The 25090-nt window shown below is 43.3% G+C and overlaps 1 protein-coding gene across 4 annotated transcripts in view; it reads right to left on the reverse strand.

Annotated features, from left to right (window-relative positions):
- The window catches only part of dip2bb (disco-interacting protein 2 homolog Bb), a 61139-nt gene that overhangs the window by 2761 nt on the left and 33288 nt on the right, over positions 1-25090 (reverse strand). For all 4 annotated transcript variants that reach the window (XM_083562433.1, XM_083562436.1, XM_083562434.1 and 1 more), the window contains 7 exons: positions 10184-10264; positions 9707-9830; positions 4264-4385; positions 3636-3747; positions 3241-3350; positions 1425-1555; positions 1-82 (listed from right to left, as the gene is read on the reverse strand). The exon at positions 1-82 is cut by the window's left edge and continues 87 nt beyond it. In XM_083562433.1, coding sequence (XP_083418559.1) covers positions 1-82; positions 1425-1555; positions 3241-3350; positions 3636-3747; positions 4264-4385; positions 9707-9830; positions 10184-10264 — 762 coding nt within the window. The remainder of the gene's footprint in view (positions 83-1424; positions 1556-3240; positions 3351-3635; positions 3748-4263; positions 4386-9706; positions 9831-10183; positions 10265-25090) is intronic.

The following is a 25090-nucleotide window of genomic DNA, read 5'->3' on the forward strand; positions in this document are numbered from 1 at the left end:
ACTCAGCGTGCTCAACCACAGAGATAACGAACTCTCCAACTCAAGAGGAGGAATTAGGATCGACTGATGACCTGAGTACACACTACACACACACACACACACACACACACACACACGCACTAAAATAATCTCTTATTTCTTACAATCCATGCATTAATTAAAATTACATTTTATTTGTCACATACATAACTGTGCCTTTTAAAAAACAAAACAATAGAATATAAAAGAATAAAACAGGAAAAATTAAAAAAAAGAGAGAGTGTGTGTGTGTGTGTATGTGTGTGTGTGTGTGTGTGTGTGTGTGTGTGTGTGTGTGTGTGTGTGTATGTGTGTGTGTGTGTGTGTGTGTGTGTGCGTGTGTGTGTGTGTGTGTAGCAGTGGTGTGCGGTCAGGGTCAGTAAATCTTCTCTACTGGTCTAAACACTATCAGAAACACTGACCTACATTTATAACCTCAATTCTAATATTTGTTCCATGAAATTGTATGAATTTCTTCCATCAGTTTCTTCTCTTCATGTCGTGGTGTTTCTCTCGGCTGCACTGCTTCAGCACGTATATGTGGATGGATTTTTTTATCCAATCAGATTTCAGTCTCTATGTGCTGCCATGTGAATCTAATCTCCTCAGAACCTTCAGAATCAGTACTGCTGGACTTTTACCATCGAGTTTATTACCAACAGCTCTGTTTCTTTATCCAATCAGATTTCAGATTCTCCTCACAGAGCAGATCACTGGCCCAGAATAGCGTCAGCATTGTTCCGTCCTCTGATTGGTTGTTCAGAGGGAAACTGTTACAGCCGAGTTCGACTGGTAAAACACGTGTGTAGCTCTGCACACGTTCATACATCTGAGTTAGACTTTTTTATACCTACAGAGGAAGAGAAATTTATTTGGTCTCAGACACTTGAAAATACATTATGAAGAAAAGCGAGACATGGGGAGGAGGTCACCAACCCTGAAGCTCGCTAGCGTGTCTCAGCCTGGGAAAGGGTTTGTTCTCCACTTCCAGACCAGTGAATACGAGCAGTACCACTGGATTACAGCCTCTGGGGGGCGCTGCACATTATGAGTCTGTGTCTCTGGTGTGTAGGTTGTGTTTTATTTACATTTTAATGTTTTTGTGATGTTATTAGACAAATATTGATTGTGAACTGCTCCAGATGTTGTAGGTGCACAGTTGTGGTTGTAGTGTGGAGGTTTGGAGTGTAACTGGGTTGTTGTTTTAGTAAAATGGTTTTCAGCTCCAGATGTGAAACGTCTCTCTGTAATGCACGTGTTGTTATATTGTGTGTTTGTATTGTATTGATGGTTTCTATAATTGTGATGTGATGTGATGGTGGTGTAAGAGGTGGATTTAGTCGAGTACATCCTCACTGAAGGTCCAGGTACCAAATACACGGCCCGACACTGTGAGTGGGGTTTACCTGGCCAGACACCAGAGTACGAAGCCGAGTCCACAGTACGGGTCGAGGCAGATGGCGAGTTGGCGAGAGGAGTAGAGCTCACACTGCAGCTTTATAGAGCGACACAGAGCACTGACCGCCGAGTGAGAGATCTGATCACCAACCAACGAGATAATCAGATTACATCCAATCACACACTCACATATACACTCCACATCCAATCACACACTCACATATACACTCCACATCCAATCACACACTCACATATACACTCCACATCCAATCACACACTCACATATACACTCCACATCCAATCACACACTCACATATACACTCCACATCCAATCACACACTCACATATACACTCCACATCCAATCATATCCAATCACACACTCACATATACACTCCACATCCAATCACACACTCACATATACACTCCACATCCAATCACACACTCACATATACACTCCACATCCAATCATATCCAATCACACACTCACATATACACTCCACATCCAATCATATCCAATCACACACTCACATATACACTCCACATCCAATCATATCCAATCACACACTCACATATACACTTCACATCCAATCACACACTCACATACACACTCCACATCCAATCACACACTCTTACATATACACTCCACATCCAATCATATACAATCACACACTCACATATACACTCCACATCCAATCACACACTCACATATACACTTCACATCCAATCACACACTCACATACACACTCCACATCCAATCACACACTCTTACATATACACTCCACATCCAATCATATACAATCACACACTCACATATACACTCCACATCCAATCACACACTCACATATACACTCCACATCCAATCACACACTCACATATACACTCCACATCCAATCACACACTCACATATACACTCCACATCCAATCATATCCAATCACACACTCACATATACACTCCACATCCAATCATATCCAATCACACACTCACATATACACTCCACATCCAATCACACACTCACATATACACTCCACATCCAATCAAACACTCACATATACACTCCACATCCAATCATATCCAATCACACACTCACATATACACTCCACATCCAATCACACACTCACATATACACTCCACATCCAATCATATCCAATCACACACTCACATATACACTTCACATCCAATCACACACTCACATACACACTCCACATCCAATCACACACTCTTACATATACACTCCACATCCAATCATATCCAATCACACACTCACATATACACTCCACATCCAATCACACACTCACATATACACTCCACATCCAATCATATCCAATCACACACTTACATATACACTCCACATCCAATCATATCCAATCACACACTCACATATACACTCCACATCCAATCATATCCAATCACACACTCACATATACACTCCACATCCAATCATATCCAATCACACACTCACATATACACTCCACATCCAATCATATCCAATCACACACTCACATATACACTTCACATCCAATCACACACTCACATACACACTCCACATCCAATCATATCTAATCACACACTCACATATACACTCCACATCCAATCATATCCAATCACACACTCACATATACACTCCACATCCAATCATATCCAATCACACACTCACATATACACTCCACATCCAATCATATCCAATCTCACACTCACATATACACTCCACATCCAATCACACACTCACATATACACTTCACATCCAATCATATCCAATCACACACTTACATATACACCCCAGATATTTATCTATATTTATTGAGATGGTGATGTGTGTTCTCACTTTGACTCCCGTGAGCATGCCTGTGGTGGACACGCTGAAGTCCAGGTAAGCGATCACGTCAGCAGACGGAGGTTTGTAGATGTTTGGAGGTCTTTTACGGGGAAGATCATCTATGAGCCAAAAGCAAAGAGACTTGATTCTACAACACAGATCTACACTACTCTGTAATGATGCCTTACTGATCTAAAACCAGTCCATGCAGATCTACATCTGGAAAAAAGGGAACACTGAACAGAAAGTGTGCTAAAAAATACATTACAAGCTAAAATGAGAAGAAAATATGATTTTAAAAGACGGTTATGGGGTGAAAAATGGGTGACAAAAGGTAACACTGGAACTGAGCTGATCTGATTTCACTATGAGTCCACATGCGGAGCAGGACAGGGGGTTGGTACCTGTGTCTATTATGATGGGCCACGTCTTTATGTTCACCGAAGTAGCGGCTTCTTTAGATCGCAGAATCTTGGTAAGAATCTGAGTGGTGAGGATGCAGGCGGCTTTACTCACCTGTAAGAGATGCAACACACACTTCTCATTTCCTCATACACCCCTACAACATTTCATCCAACTCAAAGTTGGATTAAGTTTCACACATATGATTAATGTATAACAGTGTTTTATTCCCATGTTATAGCGGTAAAGATTATGTAACGAGCTGGCATTCAACTTTTACAATTTACAATTATAACTTGATTAATTGATTATTTGATCGATCAGTTGATTGGATGAACTCATAATTTTTAATATGACCAGGAAAAATTTATGTAATAATTTTGTGCACATAATAAACACAATGTACATAATAAATGTGATGGATGTCACATTTGTGATTGACAGATAATACCTGCGATTTGATTGGACAACTCTGACTCTAAACCAAAATGATTGGTTGATGCATAAAATGATTGACTGTAAACACTAAACGACATAATTAATGATAAAAATGTAATGTCACGCATTAATTTGTAAACACACACACACAAATACACACACACGCACACGCACGCGCACGCACACACTTACGTCAATGATCATGCGGACTGTTGGCAATGTGGCTGAGAGGTTCTGTGGGTGTGGCGGCCGCACCGTGACGGGAATACAACCAGCGTACAGACAGCCATAAAACGCTGCAATCAGATCAATACCTGCACACACACACACACACACACACACACACACACACACACACACACACACACACACACACACACACTTTAAATTTACTGGAATGTAGCAAAATATAAACTCATTTTCCCTTCTCCCATTAGGGGGCACCACAGCAGATCATCCGTCTCCATACCCATCTGCCTCTTTCACACCAACTACCTGCATGTCTTCCCTCACCACATCCATAAACCTCCTCCTTGGTCTTCCTCTTTTCCTCCTTCCTGGTGTCTCCATCCTCAGCATTCTCCTACTGATATACCCCATGTCCCTCCTCTGCACATGTCCAAACCATCTCAATCTCACCTCCTCACCTTGTCTCCAAAACATCCTACATGTGCTGTCCCTCTAATAAACTCATTTCTAATCCTGTCCATTCATATCACTCACAACGAACATCTCAACATCTTCAGCTCTGCTACCTCCAGCTCCACCTCCTGTCTTTTACTCAATGCCTCTGTCTCTAAACCATACAACATCTCACGTCTCACCACAGTCCTATAAACTTTCCCTTTTACTCTCACAGATACTCTTCTATCACAAATCACTCCTGCTATCACTCTTCTCCACCCACTCCACCCTGCCTGCACTCTTTTCTTCACTTCTCTAACACACTCTCCATTACTTTGCACTGTTGACCCCAGGTACCTGAACTCCTCCACCTTCTCCACCTCTTCTCCCTGCAACCGCACCCCTCCACTGCCCTCCCTCTCATTCACACACATGTACTCTGTCTTACTCCTACTGACTTTCATTCCCCTTCTCTCCAGCGTGTACCTTCACCTCTCCAGGCTCTTCTCCACCTGCTCCCTACTCTCACCACAAATCACAATATCACAAACAACATAGTCCAGGGAGACTCCTGTCTGACCTCGTCCTTCAACCTGTCCATCACCACTGCAAACAGGAAAGGGCTCAGAGCCGATCCTTGATGCAGTTCAACCTCCACCTTGAACCAGTCTGTCACACTGTCCTCATACATGTCCTGCACCACCCTTACATACTTCTCTGACACACCAGACTTCCTCATACAATACCACAACTCCTCTCTCCACCCTGTCGTACGCTTTCTCTAAATCCACAAACACACAATGCAGCTCCTTCTGACCTTCTCTATACTTCTCCATCAACATCCTCAAAGCAAATAAGGCATCTGTGGTGCTCTTCCTCGGCATGAAACCATACTGTTACTCAAAGATGGTCACCTCTTCTCTCAGCCTGGCTTCCACTACTCTTTCCCATAACTTCATGGTGTGACTGATCAACTTAATTCCTCTGTAGTTACTGCAGGTCTGCACATCTCCCTTATTATTAAAGATCAGTACCAGCACACTTCTTCTCCATTCCTCAGGCATCTTCTCACCTTCCAGAATCCTGTTAAACAATCTGGTTAAAAGCTCCACTGCATCTCTTCTTAACATCTCCATGCTTTTACTGGTATGTCATCTGGTTCAACCGACTTTCCACTCTTCATCCTCTTAATCGCTGCTCTCACTTCCTCCTTACTAATCCTATCCACTTCCTGCTTCACATCTCCACACCATCCAACCTTCTCTCTCATTTTTCACATTCATCAGCTGCTCAAAATACTTCCTCCACCTTCTCAACACACTCTCCTCACTAGTCAACACATTTCCATCTCCATCCTTTATTGCTCTAACTTGCAGTACATCCTCGGGTTCCTCTGCCTGACCAATCACTACAAATCCTTATCTCCTTCCTTAGTGTCCAACTTTTCCTACAGCTCCTTATATGCCTTTTCCTTGGCTTTCACCACATCCCTCTTCTTTCTTCTTCTGCACTTCCTCATTCCACCACCACGTCTCTTTGAATTCCTTTCTATTTCCAGATGTCACACCAAGTCACACCTTTCTAACTGTCTCCCTCATCACTTCTGCAGTAGATCCCCAATCATCCAGCACCTCTTCACCACCACCGAGCTCCTGTCTGACCTCTTCCCTGAATCTCACACTACAGTCTTCCTCCTTTAGTTTCCACCATCTTATTCTTCATTCAGTCCTCACTTTCCTCCTCTTCTTCTTCACCTCCAAAACCATCCTACAGACCACCATCCCATGCTGTTTAGCTACACTGTCCCCTGCCAACACCTTACAGTCTCCAATCTCCTTCAGGTTGCATCTCCTACATAGAACATAGTCCATCTGTGTGCACCTTCCTCCACTCTTATACGTCACCCTGTGATCCTCCTTCTTCGCAAAATACGTGTTCACCACTGCCATTTCCATCCTTTTAGCAAAATCTACCACCATCTGCCCCTCCACATCCACAAAGTACCAACCTGAACCTCCACTCTCCTCCACTTCTCCTTTCCCTGCTGTCTCTGTAGACGTCTTCCTCCTCTCCTTCTCCTCCTTTAGCCAACAGTAGCACAATTTACACCCTAACCCTGTTGTTAATGATACCTGTGGTGGTCGTTGGTAACCCGGGTCTCGACCGATCCGCTACGAAGTTCTGATTCCTGATCCGTATTTGGCACATACAGTGAGGAAAATAAGTATTTGAAAACGCTGCTATTTTGCAAGTTCTCCCACTTAGAAATCATGGAGGGGTCTGAAATTGTCATCGTAGGTGCATGTCCACTGTGAGAGACATAATCTAAAAAAATCTAAATCCAGAAATCACAATGTATGATTTTTAAACTATTTATTTGTATGATACAGCTGCAAATAAGTATTTGAACACCTGTCTATCAGCTAGAATTCTGACCCTCAAAGACCTGTTAGTCTGCCTTTAAAATGTCCACCTCCACTACATTTATTATCCTAAATTAGATGCACCTGTTTGAGGTCGTTAGCTGCATAAAGACACCTGTCCACCCCATACAATCAGTAAGAATCCAACTACTAACATGGCCAAGACCAAAGAGCTGTCCAAAGACACTAGAGACAAAATTGTACACCTCCACAAGGCTGGAAAGAGCTACGGGGAAATTGCCAAGCAGCTTGGTGAAAAAAGGTCCACTGTTGGAGCAATCATTAGAAAATGGAAGAAGCTAAACATGACTGTCAATCTCCCTCGGACTGGGGCTCCATGCAAGATCTCACCTCGTGGGGTCTCAATGATCCTAAGGAAGGTGAGAAATCAGCCCAGAACTACACAGGAGGAGCTGGTCAATGACCTGAAAAGAGCTGGGACCACCGTTTCCATGGTTATTGTTGGTAATACACTAAGACGTCATGGTTTGAAATCATGCATTGCACGGAAGGTTCCCCTGCTGAAACCAGCACATGTCCAGGCACATCTTAAGTTTGCCAATGACCATTTGGATGATCCAGAGGAGTCATGGGAGAAAGTCATGTGGTCAGATGAGACCAAAATAGAACTTTTGGGTCATAATTCCAATAAACATGTTTGGAGGAAGAAGAATGATGAGTACCATCCCAAGAACACCATCCCTACTGTGAAGCATGGGGGTGGTAGCATCATGCTTTGGGGGTGTTCTTCTGCACATGGGACAGGGCGACTGCATTGTATTAAGGAAAGGATGACTGGGGCCATGTATTGCGAGATTTTGGGGAACAACCTCCTTCCCTCAGCTAGAGCATTGAAGATGGGTCGAGGCTGGGTCTTCCAACATGACAATGACCCGAAGCACACAGCCAGGATAACCAAGGAGTGGCTCTGTAAGAAGCATATCAAGGTTCTGGCGTGGCCTAGCCAGTCTCCAGACCTAAACCCAATAGAGAATCTTTGGAGGGAGCTCAAACTCCGTGTTTCTCAGCTACAGGCCAGAAACCTGACTGATCTAGAGAAGATCTGTGTGGCGGAGTGGGCCAAAATCCCTCCTGCAGTGTGTGCAAACCTGGTGAAAAACTACAGGAAACGTTTGACCTCTGTAATTGCAAACAAAGGCTACTGTACCAAATATTAACATTGACTTTCTCAGGTGTTCAAATACTTATTTGCAGCTGTATCATACAAATAAATAGTTTAAAAATCATACATTGTGATTTCTGGATTTTTTTTTTAGATTATGTCTCTCACAGTGGACATGCACCTACGATGACATTTTCAGACCCCTCCATGATTTCTAAGTGGGAGAACTTGCAAAATAGCAGCGTGTTCAAATACTTATTTTCCTCACTGTATATTACACTGGACGTCCTTCATAACACAAACCTCCACATTTATCCAGACTCGGACCGACACTGAGACTCACCTGACTTGTGTAACACTAATGACTGGGTTGAGTTACTTTTATTTGATTTAAACTTATTCTACATGTACAAAATTACGTGTGTACATTTGAATATGATTGTATATATGCTTGGTAATATTCAGTATACACTCATTAATATTATTTAACTGCTTGAAATGTCAATAATGCACCCGTTAACATACATTACATACTTGTTAATATTCACTATACAAAAAGAAAAAAAAAAGTTGCTGTTTGCATGTCACATGTACCTTATAGCACAGTAGAATTCTTTCTTCATGGATCTCAGTAATGGTAAGATGGGGTCAGAGCACAGCGACAGCCATGATACAGCGCTCCTGGAGCACAAAGGGTTAAGGGCCTTGCTCAAGGGCTCAAGAGTGGCAGCTTGGTGAACCCCTGACCTTCTGATCCTCCACATCACCACTACACATTACTGTCCATTACATGCTTGTTTATATTCACTATACATTCAAAACTAAACTTAATATTTACCATATGCTCGTTAAAGTCCACTATACGCTCATTAATATTCACTGTGCACTTGTTAATGTCCATTATATGCTTATTAATATTGATTATATGCTCATTAATATTCACTATATGCTTCTAATATCCGTTACATGCTCGTCAATATTTAATATACACTTGTTATAGTTGATTATATGCTTGTTAATATTCACTATATGCTTGTTAAAGTCCGTTATATAATCATTAATGCCTATTGCATGTACATCAGTATTTAGTAAACACTTGTGAATGTTCATTATATGCTCATAAAAAGTCCATTACATGTGCATTAATATTTAGTATACACTCATTAAAACTGTTTATAAATAAAATTTAATAATTCTACATGTACAGAATGACGTGTATTACATGTAACTAAGAGTGTTAATATTCAGTATATGCTCATTATAATATTGATTATACACTCATTATGCACTCATATTAATTAGCTTAATAAATGAGAGATGGATGGTAATACTGGTTTAATACTAATTAAGATCTATTTATAAATAGTAGATGATTAATCTGTGTGTGTGTGTGCGTGTGTGTGTGTGTGTGTGTGTGTGTGTGTGTGTGTGTGTGTGTGTGTGTGTGTGTGTGTGTGTTGTTCACCTGGTGGGTATAACAGCACAATGTTCTCTCCAATGCTAATTCCACTTCTCTCCATGAGAGCTGCAGCGATCTTCTCAGCTCTTTTGTGAAGCTGTACACATGTAGCTGTGCAAACTGCCACGCCCTACCCCCCCCCACACACATACATGCAAACACACACACACACACAAAATGAGCACACTTTTACATCCAGTATACACTCACTATCAACTGTATTTTGAGCAATGTGCTCTTCTGCTCTTTTAGGTGACATGCTTTTGAGCTAAATGTGGTTGAATAGAGCGCTGTGATCTCCTCTAATCTCTCATCAGAGATGTTTCAGCCTTAAGACCAGAACTCTCACAGAACATTAGCATTCAGTGTAAACTTTGCAGACTGTTATATGTGAACATCGTAGCAGGAGATCAGCAGATGTTCCTAAAAAAGTGGATGGCAAGTGTGTGTGTGTGTGTGTGTGTGTGTGTGTGTGTGTGTTACCTTTGCATTCAGCAGTACATAGAGCACGTGGTCGGGGTCTGTCTGTGCTCTCCACTGCAGAGCTTCTGACAGGTACTGATGCTGAAACAGGAAGTAAATGTAAATGACCTGAGCAGCTCTGATACACACACACCTCCACAAAACCACACACACCTGCACTAATACACACAGACCTGCACTAATACACACACACCTGCACTACCACTTACACACATATGGTCTAATACTCACACACCAGCACTAATACACACACACGTGCACTAATACACAGACACCTGCACTACTACTAACACACCAGCACTAATACACACACACACATGCACTACTACTCACACACCTGCACTATTACTCACACACCTGCACTAATACACACACACGTGCACTAATACACAGACACCTGCACTACTACTCACACACCAGCACTAATACACACACACATGCACTACTACTCACACACCTGCACTATTACTCACACACCTGCACTAATACACACACACGTGCACTAATACACAGACACCTGCACTACTACTAACACACCAGCACTAATACACACACACATGCACTACTACTCACACACCTGCACTATTACTCACACACCTGCACTAATACACACACACGTGCACTAATACACAGACACCTGCACTACTACTCACACACCAGCACTAATACACACACACATGCACTACTACTCACACACCTGCACTATTACTCACACACCTGCACTAATACACACACACGTGCACTAATACACAGACACCTGCACTAATACACACACACCTGCACTAATACACACACACCTGCACTAATACACACACACCTGCACTACTACTCACACACCTGCACTAATACACAGACACCTGCACTAATACTAACACACCTGCACTACTACTCACACACCTGCACTAATACACACACACCTGCACTAATACACACACACCTGCACTACTACTCACACACCTGCACTAATACACAGACACCTGCACTAATACTAACACACCGGCCTTAATACTAACACACATACACTACTACACACACCTGCACTAATACACACACAGCTGTACTAATACTCACACACCTGCACTAATACTTACACACCTGCACTAATACACACACACCTGCTCTAAAACTCACACACATGCATTAATACTCACACACCTGCACTACTACACACACACCTGCTCTAATACACACACACCTGCACTACTACACACACACCTGCACTAATACACACACACCTGCTCTAATACACACACATCTGCACTACTACACACACACCTGCACTATTACTCACACACCTGCACTAATACACACACACCTGCACTATTACTCACACACCTGCACTAATACACACACACGTGCACTAATACACAGACACCTGCACTAATACACACACACCTGCACTAATACACACACACCTGCACTACTACACACACACCTGCACTAATACACACACACCTGCACTAATACACACACACGTGCACTAATACACAGACACCTGCACTACTACTCACACACCAGCACTAATACACACACACATGCACTACTACTCACACACCTGCACTATTACTCACACACCTGCACTAATACACACACACGTGCACTAATACACAGACACCTGCACCAATACACACACACCTGCACTAATACACACACACCTGCACTAATACACACACACCTGCACTACTACTCACACACCTGCACTAATACACAGACACCTGCACTAATACTAACACACCTGCACTACTACTCACACACCTGCACTAATACACACACACCTGCACTAATACACACACACCTGCACTAATACACACACACCTGCACTACTACTCACACACCTGCACTAATACACAGACACCTGCACTAATACTAACACACCGGCCTTAATACTAACACACATACACTACTACACACACCTGCACTAATACACACACAGCTGTACTAATACTCACACACCTGCACTAATACTTACACACCTGCACTAATACACACACACCTGCTCTAAAACTCACACACATGCATTAATACTCACACACCTGCACTACTACACACACACCTGCTCTAATACACACACACCTGCACTACTACACACACACCTGCACTAATACACACACACCTGCTCTAATACACACACATCTGCACTACTACACACACACCTGCTCTAATACACACACACCTGCTCTAATACACACACACCTGCTCTAATACACACACACCTGCACTACTACTCACACACCTGCACTAATACACAGACACCTGCACTAATACTAACACACCGGCCTTAATACTAACACACATACACTACTACACACACCTGCACTAATACACACACAGCTGTACTAATACTCACACACCTGCACTAATACTCACACACCTGCACGACTACACACACACCTGCTCTAAAACTCACACACATGCATTAATACTTACACACCTGCACTACTACACACACACCTGCTCTAATACACACACACCTGCACTAATACTTACACACCTGCACTAATACACACACACCTGTTATAATACTCACACAGCTGCACTTCTACTCACACACCTGCACTAATACTTACACATCTGCACTAATACTCACACACCTGCACTAATACTCACACATCTGCACTAATGCTCACACACCTGCACTAATGCTCACACACCTGCACTAATACTCACACCCTTGCACTAGTACTCACACCCTTGCACTAGTACTCACACACCTGCACTAATACACACACACCTGCACTAATACACACACACCTGCACTAATACACACACACTTGCACTAATACACACACACTTGCACTAATACTCACACACCTGCACTAATACTCACACACCTGCACTAATACACACACACCTGCTCTAAAACTCACACACATGCATTAATACTCACACACCTGCACTACTACACACGCACCTGCTCTAATACACACACACCTGCACTAATACACACACACCTGCTCTAATACACACACACCTGCACTACTACACACACACCTGCTCTAATACACACACACCTGCACTACTACTCACACACCTGCACTAATACACACACACCTGCACTAATACACACACACCTGCACTAATACACACACACATGCACTAATACACACACACACACACACACACACACACACACACACACACACACACCTGCACTAATACACACACACCTGCACTAATACACACACCCCTTCATTATTACACACACCTGCACTAATACACACACACACACCTGCACTAATACTCACACACCTGCACCAATACACACACACCTGCACTAATACACACACACCTGCACTAATACACACACACTTGCACTAATACTCACACACCCGCACTAATACTCACACACTTGCACTAATGCTCACACATCTGCATTAATACTCACACACCTGCACTAATACTCACACACCTGCACTAATACACAAACACCTGCAGTAATACTCACACACCTGCACTAATACACACACACCTGCACTAATACACACACACACACACACACACACACACACACACACACACACACACCTGCACTAATACACACACACCTTCATTAAAACACACACCCCTTCATTATTACACACACCTGCACTAATACACACACACCTGCACTAATACACACACACACACCTGCACTAATACACACACACACACCTGCACTAATACACACACACACACCTGCAATAATACACACAGACCTGCACTAATACTCACACACCTGCACTAATACTCACACACCTGCATTAATACTCACACACCTGCATTAATACTCACACACCTGCACTAATACTCACACACCTGCACTAATACTCACACACCTGCATTAATACTCACACACCTGCACTAATACACACACACCTGCACTAATACACACACACACACACACACACACACACACACCTGCACTAATACACACACACCTGCATTAATACTCACACACCTGCACTAACACTCACACACACACACACACACAAACACACACCTGCACTAAAACACACACACACACACCTGCACTAATACACACACACACACACACACACCTGCACTAATACACACACACACACACCTGCATTAATACTCACACACCTGCACTAACACTTATAAACACACACACACACCTGCATTAATACTCACACACCTGCACTAACACTTATACACACACACACACACACACACACATAGAAAATAACAAAAACAACCCCAGGTTCCTTTTCAGTACAGTCGCTAAATTAACAACAAATCAGGGATCTGAAAAATGTGTTCCATCACAGTTTAGTAGTGAGGACTTTATGAATTTCTTCACTGAAAAAATAGATAACATTAGAAAAACAATTGTGGCAGTTCAACCTCTGACAGCATCTCCCGACACAATCGTACTTACAACCCCACAACTACACTGTTTTACATGTATAGGACAGGAAGAGCTGTATGATGCTATTATGAAAGCTAAATCAACAACATGTCAGTTAGATCCAATTCCCACTAAACTACTGAAGGAAGTGTTATATACAGCTGGTGAGCCTCTTTTAAATATTATTAACTCCTCACTATCGTTAGGTCACGTCCCTAAATCCCTCAAGTTAGCAGTTATTAAGCCCCTCATTAAAAAACCTAATCTGGATCCAAGCACGCTATCGAATTACAGACCAATTTCAAATCTCCCATTTATGTCTAAGATTTTAGAAAAGATTGTCGCTGCCCAGTTATGTAACCACTTGCAGGAGAACAATATCTTTGAAGAGTTTCAGTCAGGTTTTAGGCCCCATCATTGCACAGAAACTGCTCTAGTTAAAATCACTAACGACCTGTTTTTAGCTTCAGACCAAGGCTACATCTCCCTATTAGTTTTACTAGATCTTAGTGCTGCGTTCGACACTATAGATCATGATCTTCTCCTCGATCGCTTACAGAATTACATCGGTATTCAGGGACAGGCATTAAGCTGGTTTAAATCCTACCTGTCCAATCGTTACCATTTCGTAGATTTAAATGGAGAGCTATCCAGGATAATGCTAGTAAATTATGGCGTGCCACAAGGGTCAGTTCTGGGACCCCTGCTTTTTACAATATACATGCTTCCATTAGGAAATATTATTAGAAGGCATGGAGTTAGCTTCCATTGTTATGCTGATGATACCCAGCTATATATTTCATCCAAACCAGGCAATACAGCTCAATTAGCTCGCATAACTGAGTGTGTTGAAGAAATAAGAGATTGGATGACCCATAACTTTCTGCTATTAAATTCTGATAAAACGGAGATTTTGCTCATCGGCCCAAAAAATAGTACACAGAAGCTCCAGCATCTCAGCCTGCATTTAGACGGTTGTTCTGTAACTACTAGTTCAACGGTAAAAGACCTGGGAGTTATTTTAGACAGCAACTTATCTTTTAAAAATCACATCAATCAAGTTACAAAAACAGCCTTCTTTCACCTTAGAAATATTTCTAAGCTAAGAAATATGTTATCTATATCTGATGCAGAGAAGCTCGTCCATGCGTTTATGACCTCTAGAATAGACTACTGTAATGCATTACTAGGTGGATGTCCTGCATCAATAATAAACAAGCTTCAGTTAGTTCAGAATGCAGCAGCAAGAGTTCTTACTAGGTCAAGAAAATACGATCATATAACCCCAATCTTATCGTCCCTACATTGGCTTCCTATTAAGTTTCGAATAGACTACAAACTACTGCTACTCACTTATAAAGCACTAAATGGTTTGGCTCCCATGTATCTATCCAGTCTTTTAACACGCTACAATCCGTCACGCTCCCTGAGATCTCAAAACTCTGGGCTTCTAGTAGTTCCTAGAATAGCAAAGTCCACTAAAGGCGGTAGAGCATTTTCACATTTAGCTCCTAAACTCTGGAATAGTCTTCCTGACAGTGTTCGGGGTTCAGATACACTCTCCCAGTTTAAGTGTAGATTAAAAACATATCTTTTTAGCAAAGCCTACACATAACACACATCACACACATCACATCACAACCTTGTGCTCCAGAACATCTGATCACATGCACATTATCAACTTGTGCTGTTAATATCATGAACAGCAGCTACGCTAATTCCTCTCCACTGCTTCTCTTTCTCTCCCCATCCCGAGGCTTCCTGAGGTTTGGCCAGCTCCAGTCACGTCCCACCTCGTGAAGATTATGGACCTATGGATGATCATGGAGAAGTAGATGCCGAGTGTTTAAAGGCCCTGGCATGGAGAAGCTGATGCTGGATCTATGATGATCACAAATTGTTCTGTATTGTTGAAAGATTTATGACCAAACTCTTGATGTCACCCATATGAGGATGGGTTCCCCTTTGAGTCTGGTTCCTCTCAAGGTTTCTTCCTCATATCATCTAAGGGAGTTTTGCTCAGGCTTGCTCATCAGGGACAAACGCACACCTTCACCTTCACTGTTGTTTTCTGTAAAGCTGCTTTGAGACAATGTCTGTTGTGAAAAGCGCTATACAAATAAACTTGACTTGACTTGACACACACACACACACACACACCTGCACTAATACACACACACACCTGCACTAATACACACACACACACACACCTGCACTAATACACACACCTTCATTAAAACACACACCCCTTCATTATTACACACACCTGCACTAATACACACACACACCTGCACTAATACTCACACACCTGCACTAATACTCACACACCTGCACTAATACACACACCTGCACCAATACACACACACACACACCTGCATTAATACTCACACACCTGCACTAACACTTATACACACACACACACACACCTGCACTAATAGACACACACACCTGCACTAATACACACACACACACACACACACACACACACACCTGCACTAATACACACACCCCTTCATTATTACACACACCTGCACTAATACACACACACCTGCACTAATACACACACACCAGCACTAATACACACACCTTCATTAAAACACACACCTTCATTAAAACACACACCCCTTCATTATTACACACACCTGCACTAATACACACACACACCTGCACTAATACTCACACACCTGCACTAATACACACACACACACACACACACACACACACCTGCACTAATACACACACACCTGCACTAATACACACACACCTGCACTAATACACACACACACACACCTGCACTAATACACACACACTTTCATTAAAACACACACCCCTTCATTATTACACACACCTGCACTAATACACACACCTGCACTAATGCTTATACACCTGCTCTAATGCTCACACAGCTGCACTAATACTCACACACCTGCACTAATACACACACACACCTGCACTAATATACACACACACACACGCAGTAATACTCACATACCTGCACAAATACACACACATCTGCCCTAATACTCACACACCTTCATTAATGCACACACACCTACACTAATACACACACACACCTGCATTGACATTGTCTCAAAGCAGCTTTACAGAAATCAACAGTTAACAGTTAGTGCACCTGCACAAATATACACACACCTGCACTAATACTCACACACTTGCCCTAAAACTCATAAACCTGCTTTAATACTCACACACCTGTTATAATACTCACCCACCTGCACTTATACACACACACCTGCACTAATATGCACACACCTGCACTAATACTTACACACCTGCTCTAATACTCACACGCCTGCACTAATACTCACACGCCTGCACTAATACTAACACACCTACACTACTACACACACCTGCACAAATACTCACACACCTGCACTACTACTCACACACCTGCACTACTACACACAGACATGCACTAATACACAGACACCTGCACTACTACTCACACACCTGCATTAATACACACACACCTGCATTAATACACACACACCTGCACTAATAAACACACACACCTGCACTAATACACACACACCTGCACTAATATACACACACCTGCACTAATACTTACACACCCGCACTAATACACACACACCTGCACTAATAGACACACACCTGCACTAATAGACACACACCTGCACTAATAAACACACACACCTGCACTAATACACACACACACACCTGCACTAATAGACAGACACCTGCACTAATAGACACACACACCTGCACTAATACACACACACACCTGCACTAATACACACACACACCTGCACTAATACTCACACACCTGCACTAATACACACACACACCTGCACTAATACACACACACATGCACTAATACACACACACACCTGCACTAATACACACACACACCTGCACTAATACACACACACACCTGCACTAATACACACACACACCTGCACTAATATACACACACACCTGCACTAATACTCGCACACCTGCACTAATACTCGCACACCTGCACTAATACACGCACACCCGCACTAATAGACGCACACCCGCACTAATACACGCACACCCGCACTAATAGACGCACACCCGCACTAATACACGCACACCCGCACTAATAGACACACACCCGCACTAATACACGCACACCCGCACTAATACACGCACACCCGCACTAATACACGCACACCCGCACTAATAGACGCACACCCGCACTAATAGACGCACACCCGCACTAATACTTACACACCCGCACTAATACTTACACACCCGCACTAATACACACACACCCGCACTAATACACACACACCTGCACTAATAGACACACACCTGCACTAATAAACACACACACCTGCACTAATACACACACACACCTGCACTAATAGACAGACACCTGCACTAATAGACACACACACCTGCACTAATACACACACACACCTGCACTAATACACACACACACACCTGCACTAATAAACACACACACACCTGCACTAATAAACACACACACACCTGCACTAATAAACACACACACACCTGCACTAATACACACACACACACCTGCACTAATACACGCACACCCGCACTAATAGACGCACACCCGCACTAATACTTACACACCCGCACTAATACTTACACACCCGCACTAATACTTACACACCCGCACTAATACACACACACCCGCACTAATACACACACACCTGCACTAATAGACACACACCTGCACTAATAAACACACACACCTGCACTAATACACACACACACCTGCACTAATAGACAGACACCTGCACTTATAGACAGACACCTGCACTAATAGACAGACACCTGCACTAATAGACACACACACCTGCACTAATACACACACACACCTGCACTAATACACACACACACACCTGCACTAATAAACACACACACACCTGCACTAATAAACACACACACACCTGCACTAATACACACACACACACCTGCACTAATACACACACACCCGCACTAATACACACACACCCGCACTAATAGACACACACACCTGCACTAATACACACACACCTGCACTAATACACACACACCCGCACTAATACACACACACCCGCACTAATACACACACACCCGCACTAATACACACACACCCGCACTAATAGACACACACCCGCACTAATACACACACACCTGCACTAATAAATACACACCTGCACTAATAGACACACACCTGCACTAATACACACACACCTGCACTAATACACACACACACACCTGCACTAATAAACACACACACACCTGCACTAATACACACACACCTGCACTAATACACACACACACCTGCACTAATACACACACACCTGCACTAATACACACACACCTGCACTAATACACACACACCTGCACTAATACACACACACCTGCACTAATAGACACACACACCTGCACTAATACACACACACACCTGCACTAATACACACACACACACCTGCACTAATAAACACACACACACCTGCACTAATACACACACACCTGCACTAATACACACACACCCGCACTAATAGACACACACCCGCACTAATACTTACACACCTGCACTAATACACACACACCTGCACTAATACACACACACCTGCACTAATAGACAGACACCTGCACTAATAAATACACACCTGCACTAATAGACACACACCTGCACTAATAAACACACACCTGCACTAATACACACACACCTGCACTAATAGACAGACACCTGCACTAATAGACACACACACCTGCACTAATACACACACACACACCTGCACTAATAAACACACACACACCTGCACTAATACACACACACCTGCACTAATACACACACACCCGCACTAATACACACACACCTGCACTAATACACACACACCTGCACTAATACACACACACCTGCACTAATAGACAGACACCTGCACTAATAAATACACACCTGCACTAATAGACACACACCTGCACTAATAAACACAGACACCTGCACTAATAGACACACACACCTGCACTAATACACACACACACCTGCACTAATACACACACACACCTGCACTAATACACACACACACCTGCACTAATACACACACACACCTGCACTAATAAACACACACACACCTGCACTAATAAACACACACACACCTGCACTAATAAACACACACACACCTGCACTAATACACACACACCCGCACTAATACACACACACCCGCACTAATAGACACACACACCTGCACTAATACACACACACACCTGCACTAATACACACACACACACCTGCACTAATAAACACACACACACCTGCACTAATACACACACACCCGCACTAATACACACACACCCGCACTAATACACACACACACCCGCACTAATAGACACACACCCGCACTAATACTTACACACCCGCACTAATACACACACACCTGCACTAATAGACAGACACCTGCACTAATAAATACACACCTGCACTAATACACACACACACACCTGCACTAATACACACACACACACCTGCACTAATACACACACACACACCTGCACTAATAAACACACACACACCTGCACTAATACACACACACCTGCACTAATACACACACACACCTGCACTAATACACACACACCTGCACTAATACACACACACCTGCACTAATACACACACACCTGCACTAATATACACACACCTGCACTAATATACACACACACCTGCACTAATACACACACACACCTGCACTAATACACACACACACACCTGCACTAATACACACACACCTGCACTAATACACACACACACCTGCACTAATATACACACACACACCTGCACTAATACTCGCACACCTGCACTAATAAACGCACACCTTCACTAATACACGCACACCCGCACTAATACACGCACACCCGCACTAATACACGCACACCCGCACTAATACACACACACCCGCACTAATACACTAATACACACACACCCGCACTAATACACACACACCCGCACTAATACACACACACCTGCACTAATAAATACACACCTGCACTAATAGACACACACCTGCACTAATAAACACACACACCTGCACTAATACACACACACCTGCACTAATACACACACACCTGCACTAATAGACACACACACCTGCACTAATACACACACACACCTGCACTAATACACACACACACACCTGCACTAATAAACACACACACACCTGCACTAATACACACACACCTGCACTAATACACACACACCCGCACTAATAGACACACACCCGCACTAATACTTACACACCTGCACTAATACACACACACCTGCACTAATACACACACACCTGCACTAATAGACAGACACCTGCACTAATAAATACACACCTGCACTAATAGACACACACCTGCACTAATAAACACACACCTGCACTAATACACACACACCTGCACTAATAGACAGACACCTGCACTAATAGACACACACACCTGCACTAATACACACACACACCTGCACTAATACACACACACACCTGCACTAATAAACACACACACACCTGCACTAATACACACACACCCGCACTAATACACACACACCCGCACTAATACACACACACCCGCACTAATAGACACACACACCTGCACTAATACACACACACACCTGCACTAATACACACACACACACCTGCACTAATAAACACACACACACCTGCACTAATACACACACACCCGCACTAATACACACACACCCGCACTAATACACACACACACCCGCACTAATAGACACACACCCGCACTAATACTTACACACCTGCACTAATACACACACACCTGCACTAATAGACAGACACCTGCACTAATAAATACACACCTGCACTAATACACACACACACACCTGCACTAATAAACACACACACACCTGCACTAATACACACACACCTGCACTAATACACACACACACCTGCACTAATACACACACACCTGCACTAATACACACACACCTGCACTAATACACACACACCTGCACTAATACACACACACACCTGCACTAATACACACACACACCTGCACTAATACACACACACCTGCACTAATATACACACACCTGCACTAATATACACACACACCTGCACTAATACACACACACACCTGCACTAATACACACACACCTGCACTAATACACACACACACCTGCACTAATACACACACACACCTGCACTAATATACACACACACACCTGCACTAATACTCGCACACCTGCACTAATAAACGCACACCTTCACTAATACACGCACACCCGCACTAATACACGCACACCCGCACTAATACACGCACACCTGCACTAATACACACACACACCTGCACTAATACACACACACCCGCACTAATACACACACACCCGCACTAATACACACACACACCCGCACTAATAGACACACACCCGCACTAATACTTACACACCTGCACTAATACACACACACCTGCACTAATAGACAGACACCTGCACTAATAAATACACACCTGCACTAATACACACACACACACCTGCACTAATAAACACACACACACCTGCACTAATACACACACACCTGCACTAATACACACACACACCTGCACTAATACACACACACCTGCACTAATACACACACACCTGCACTAATACACACACACCTGCACTAATACACACACACACCTGCACTAATACACACACACACCTGCACTAATACACACACACCTGCACTAATATACACACACCTGCACTAATATACACACACACCTGCACTAATACACACACACCTGCACTAATACACACACACACCTGCACTAATACACACACACACCTGCACTAATATACACACACACACCTGCACTAATACTCGCACACCTGCACTAATAAACGCACACCTTCACTAATACACGCACACCCGCACTAATACACGCACACCCGCACTAATACACGCACACCCGCACTAATACTTACACACCTGCACTAATACACACACACCTGCACTAATACATACACACCTGCACTAATAGACAGACACCTGCACTAATAAATACACACCTGCACTAATAGACACACACCTGCACTAATAAACACACACACCTGCACTAATACACACACACCTGCACTAATAGACAGACACCTGCACTAATAGACACACACACCTGCACTAATACACACACACACACCTGCACTAATACACACACACACACCTGCACTAATAAACACACACACACCTGCACTAATAAACACACACCCGCACTAATACACACACACCCGCACTAATACACACACACCCGCACTAATACACACACACCCGCACTAATACACACACACCCGCACTAATAGACACACACCCGCACTAATACACACACACCCGCACTAATACACACACACCCGCACTAATACACACACACCCGCACTAATACACACACACACCTGCACTAATACACACACACACCTGCACTAATACACACACACCCGCACTAATACACACACACCCGCACTAATACACACACACCCGCACTAATACACACACACCCGCACTAATACACACACACCCGCACTAATAGACACACACCCGCACTAATAGACACACACCCGCACTAATAAATACACACCTGCACTAATAGACACACACCTGCACTAATAGACACACACCTGCACTAATACACACACACCTGCACTAATACACACACACCTGCACTAATACACACACACCTGCACTAATACACACACACCTGCACTAATACTCACACACCTGCACTAATACTCACACACCTGCACTAATACACACACACCCGCACTAATAGACACACACCCGCACTAATACTTACACACCTGCACTAATAGACAGACACCTGCACTAATAAATACACACCTGCACTAATACACACACACCCGCACTAATACTTACACACCTGCACTAATAGACAGACACCTGCACTAATAAATACACACCTGCACTAATAGACACACACCTGCACTAATAAACACACACCTGCACTAATAGACACACACCTGCACTAATACACACACACACCTGCACTAATAAACACACACCTGCACTAATAGACACACACCTGCACTAATACACACACACACCTGCACTAATACACACACACCCGCACTAATACACACACACCTGCACTAATAGACACACACCCGCACTAATACTTACACACCCGCACTAATCGACACACACCCGCACTAATAGACACACACCCGCACTAATAGACACACACCCGCACTAATAGACAGACACCTGCACTAATAAATACACACCTGCACTAATAGACACACACCTGCACTAATACACACACACACCTGCACTAATAGACACACACCTGCACTAATACACACACACACCTGCACTAATACACACACACCTGCACTAATACACACACACCTGCACTAATACACACACACCTGCACTAATACACACACACCTGCACTAATACTCACACACCTGCACTAATACACACACACCTGCACTAATACTCACACACCTGCACTAATAGACACACACCTGCACTAAAACACACACACCTGCACTAATACACACACACCTGCACTAATACACACACACCTGCACTAATACACACAC

The sequence above is a fragment of the Silurus aristotelis genome (assembly GCF_946808225.1).
Source record: "Silurus aristotelis genome assembly, chromosome: 2".
In the NCBI taxonomy this organism is placed as follows: Eukaryota; Metazoa; Chordata; class Actinopteri; order Siluriformes; family Siluridae; genus Silurus; species Silurus aristotelis.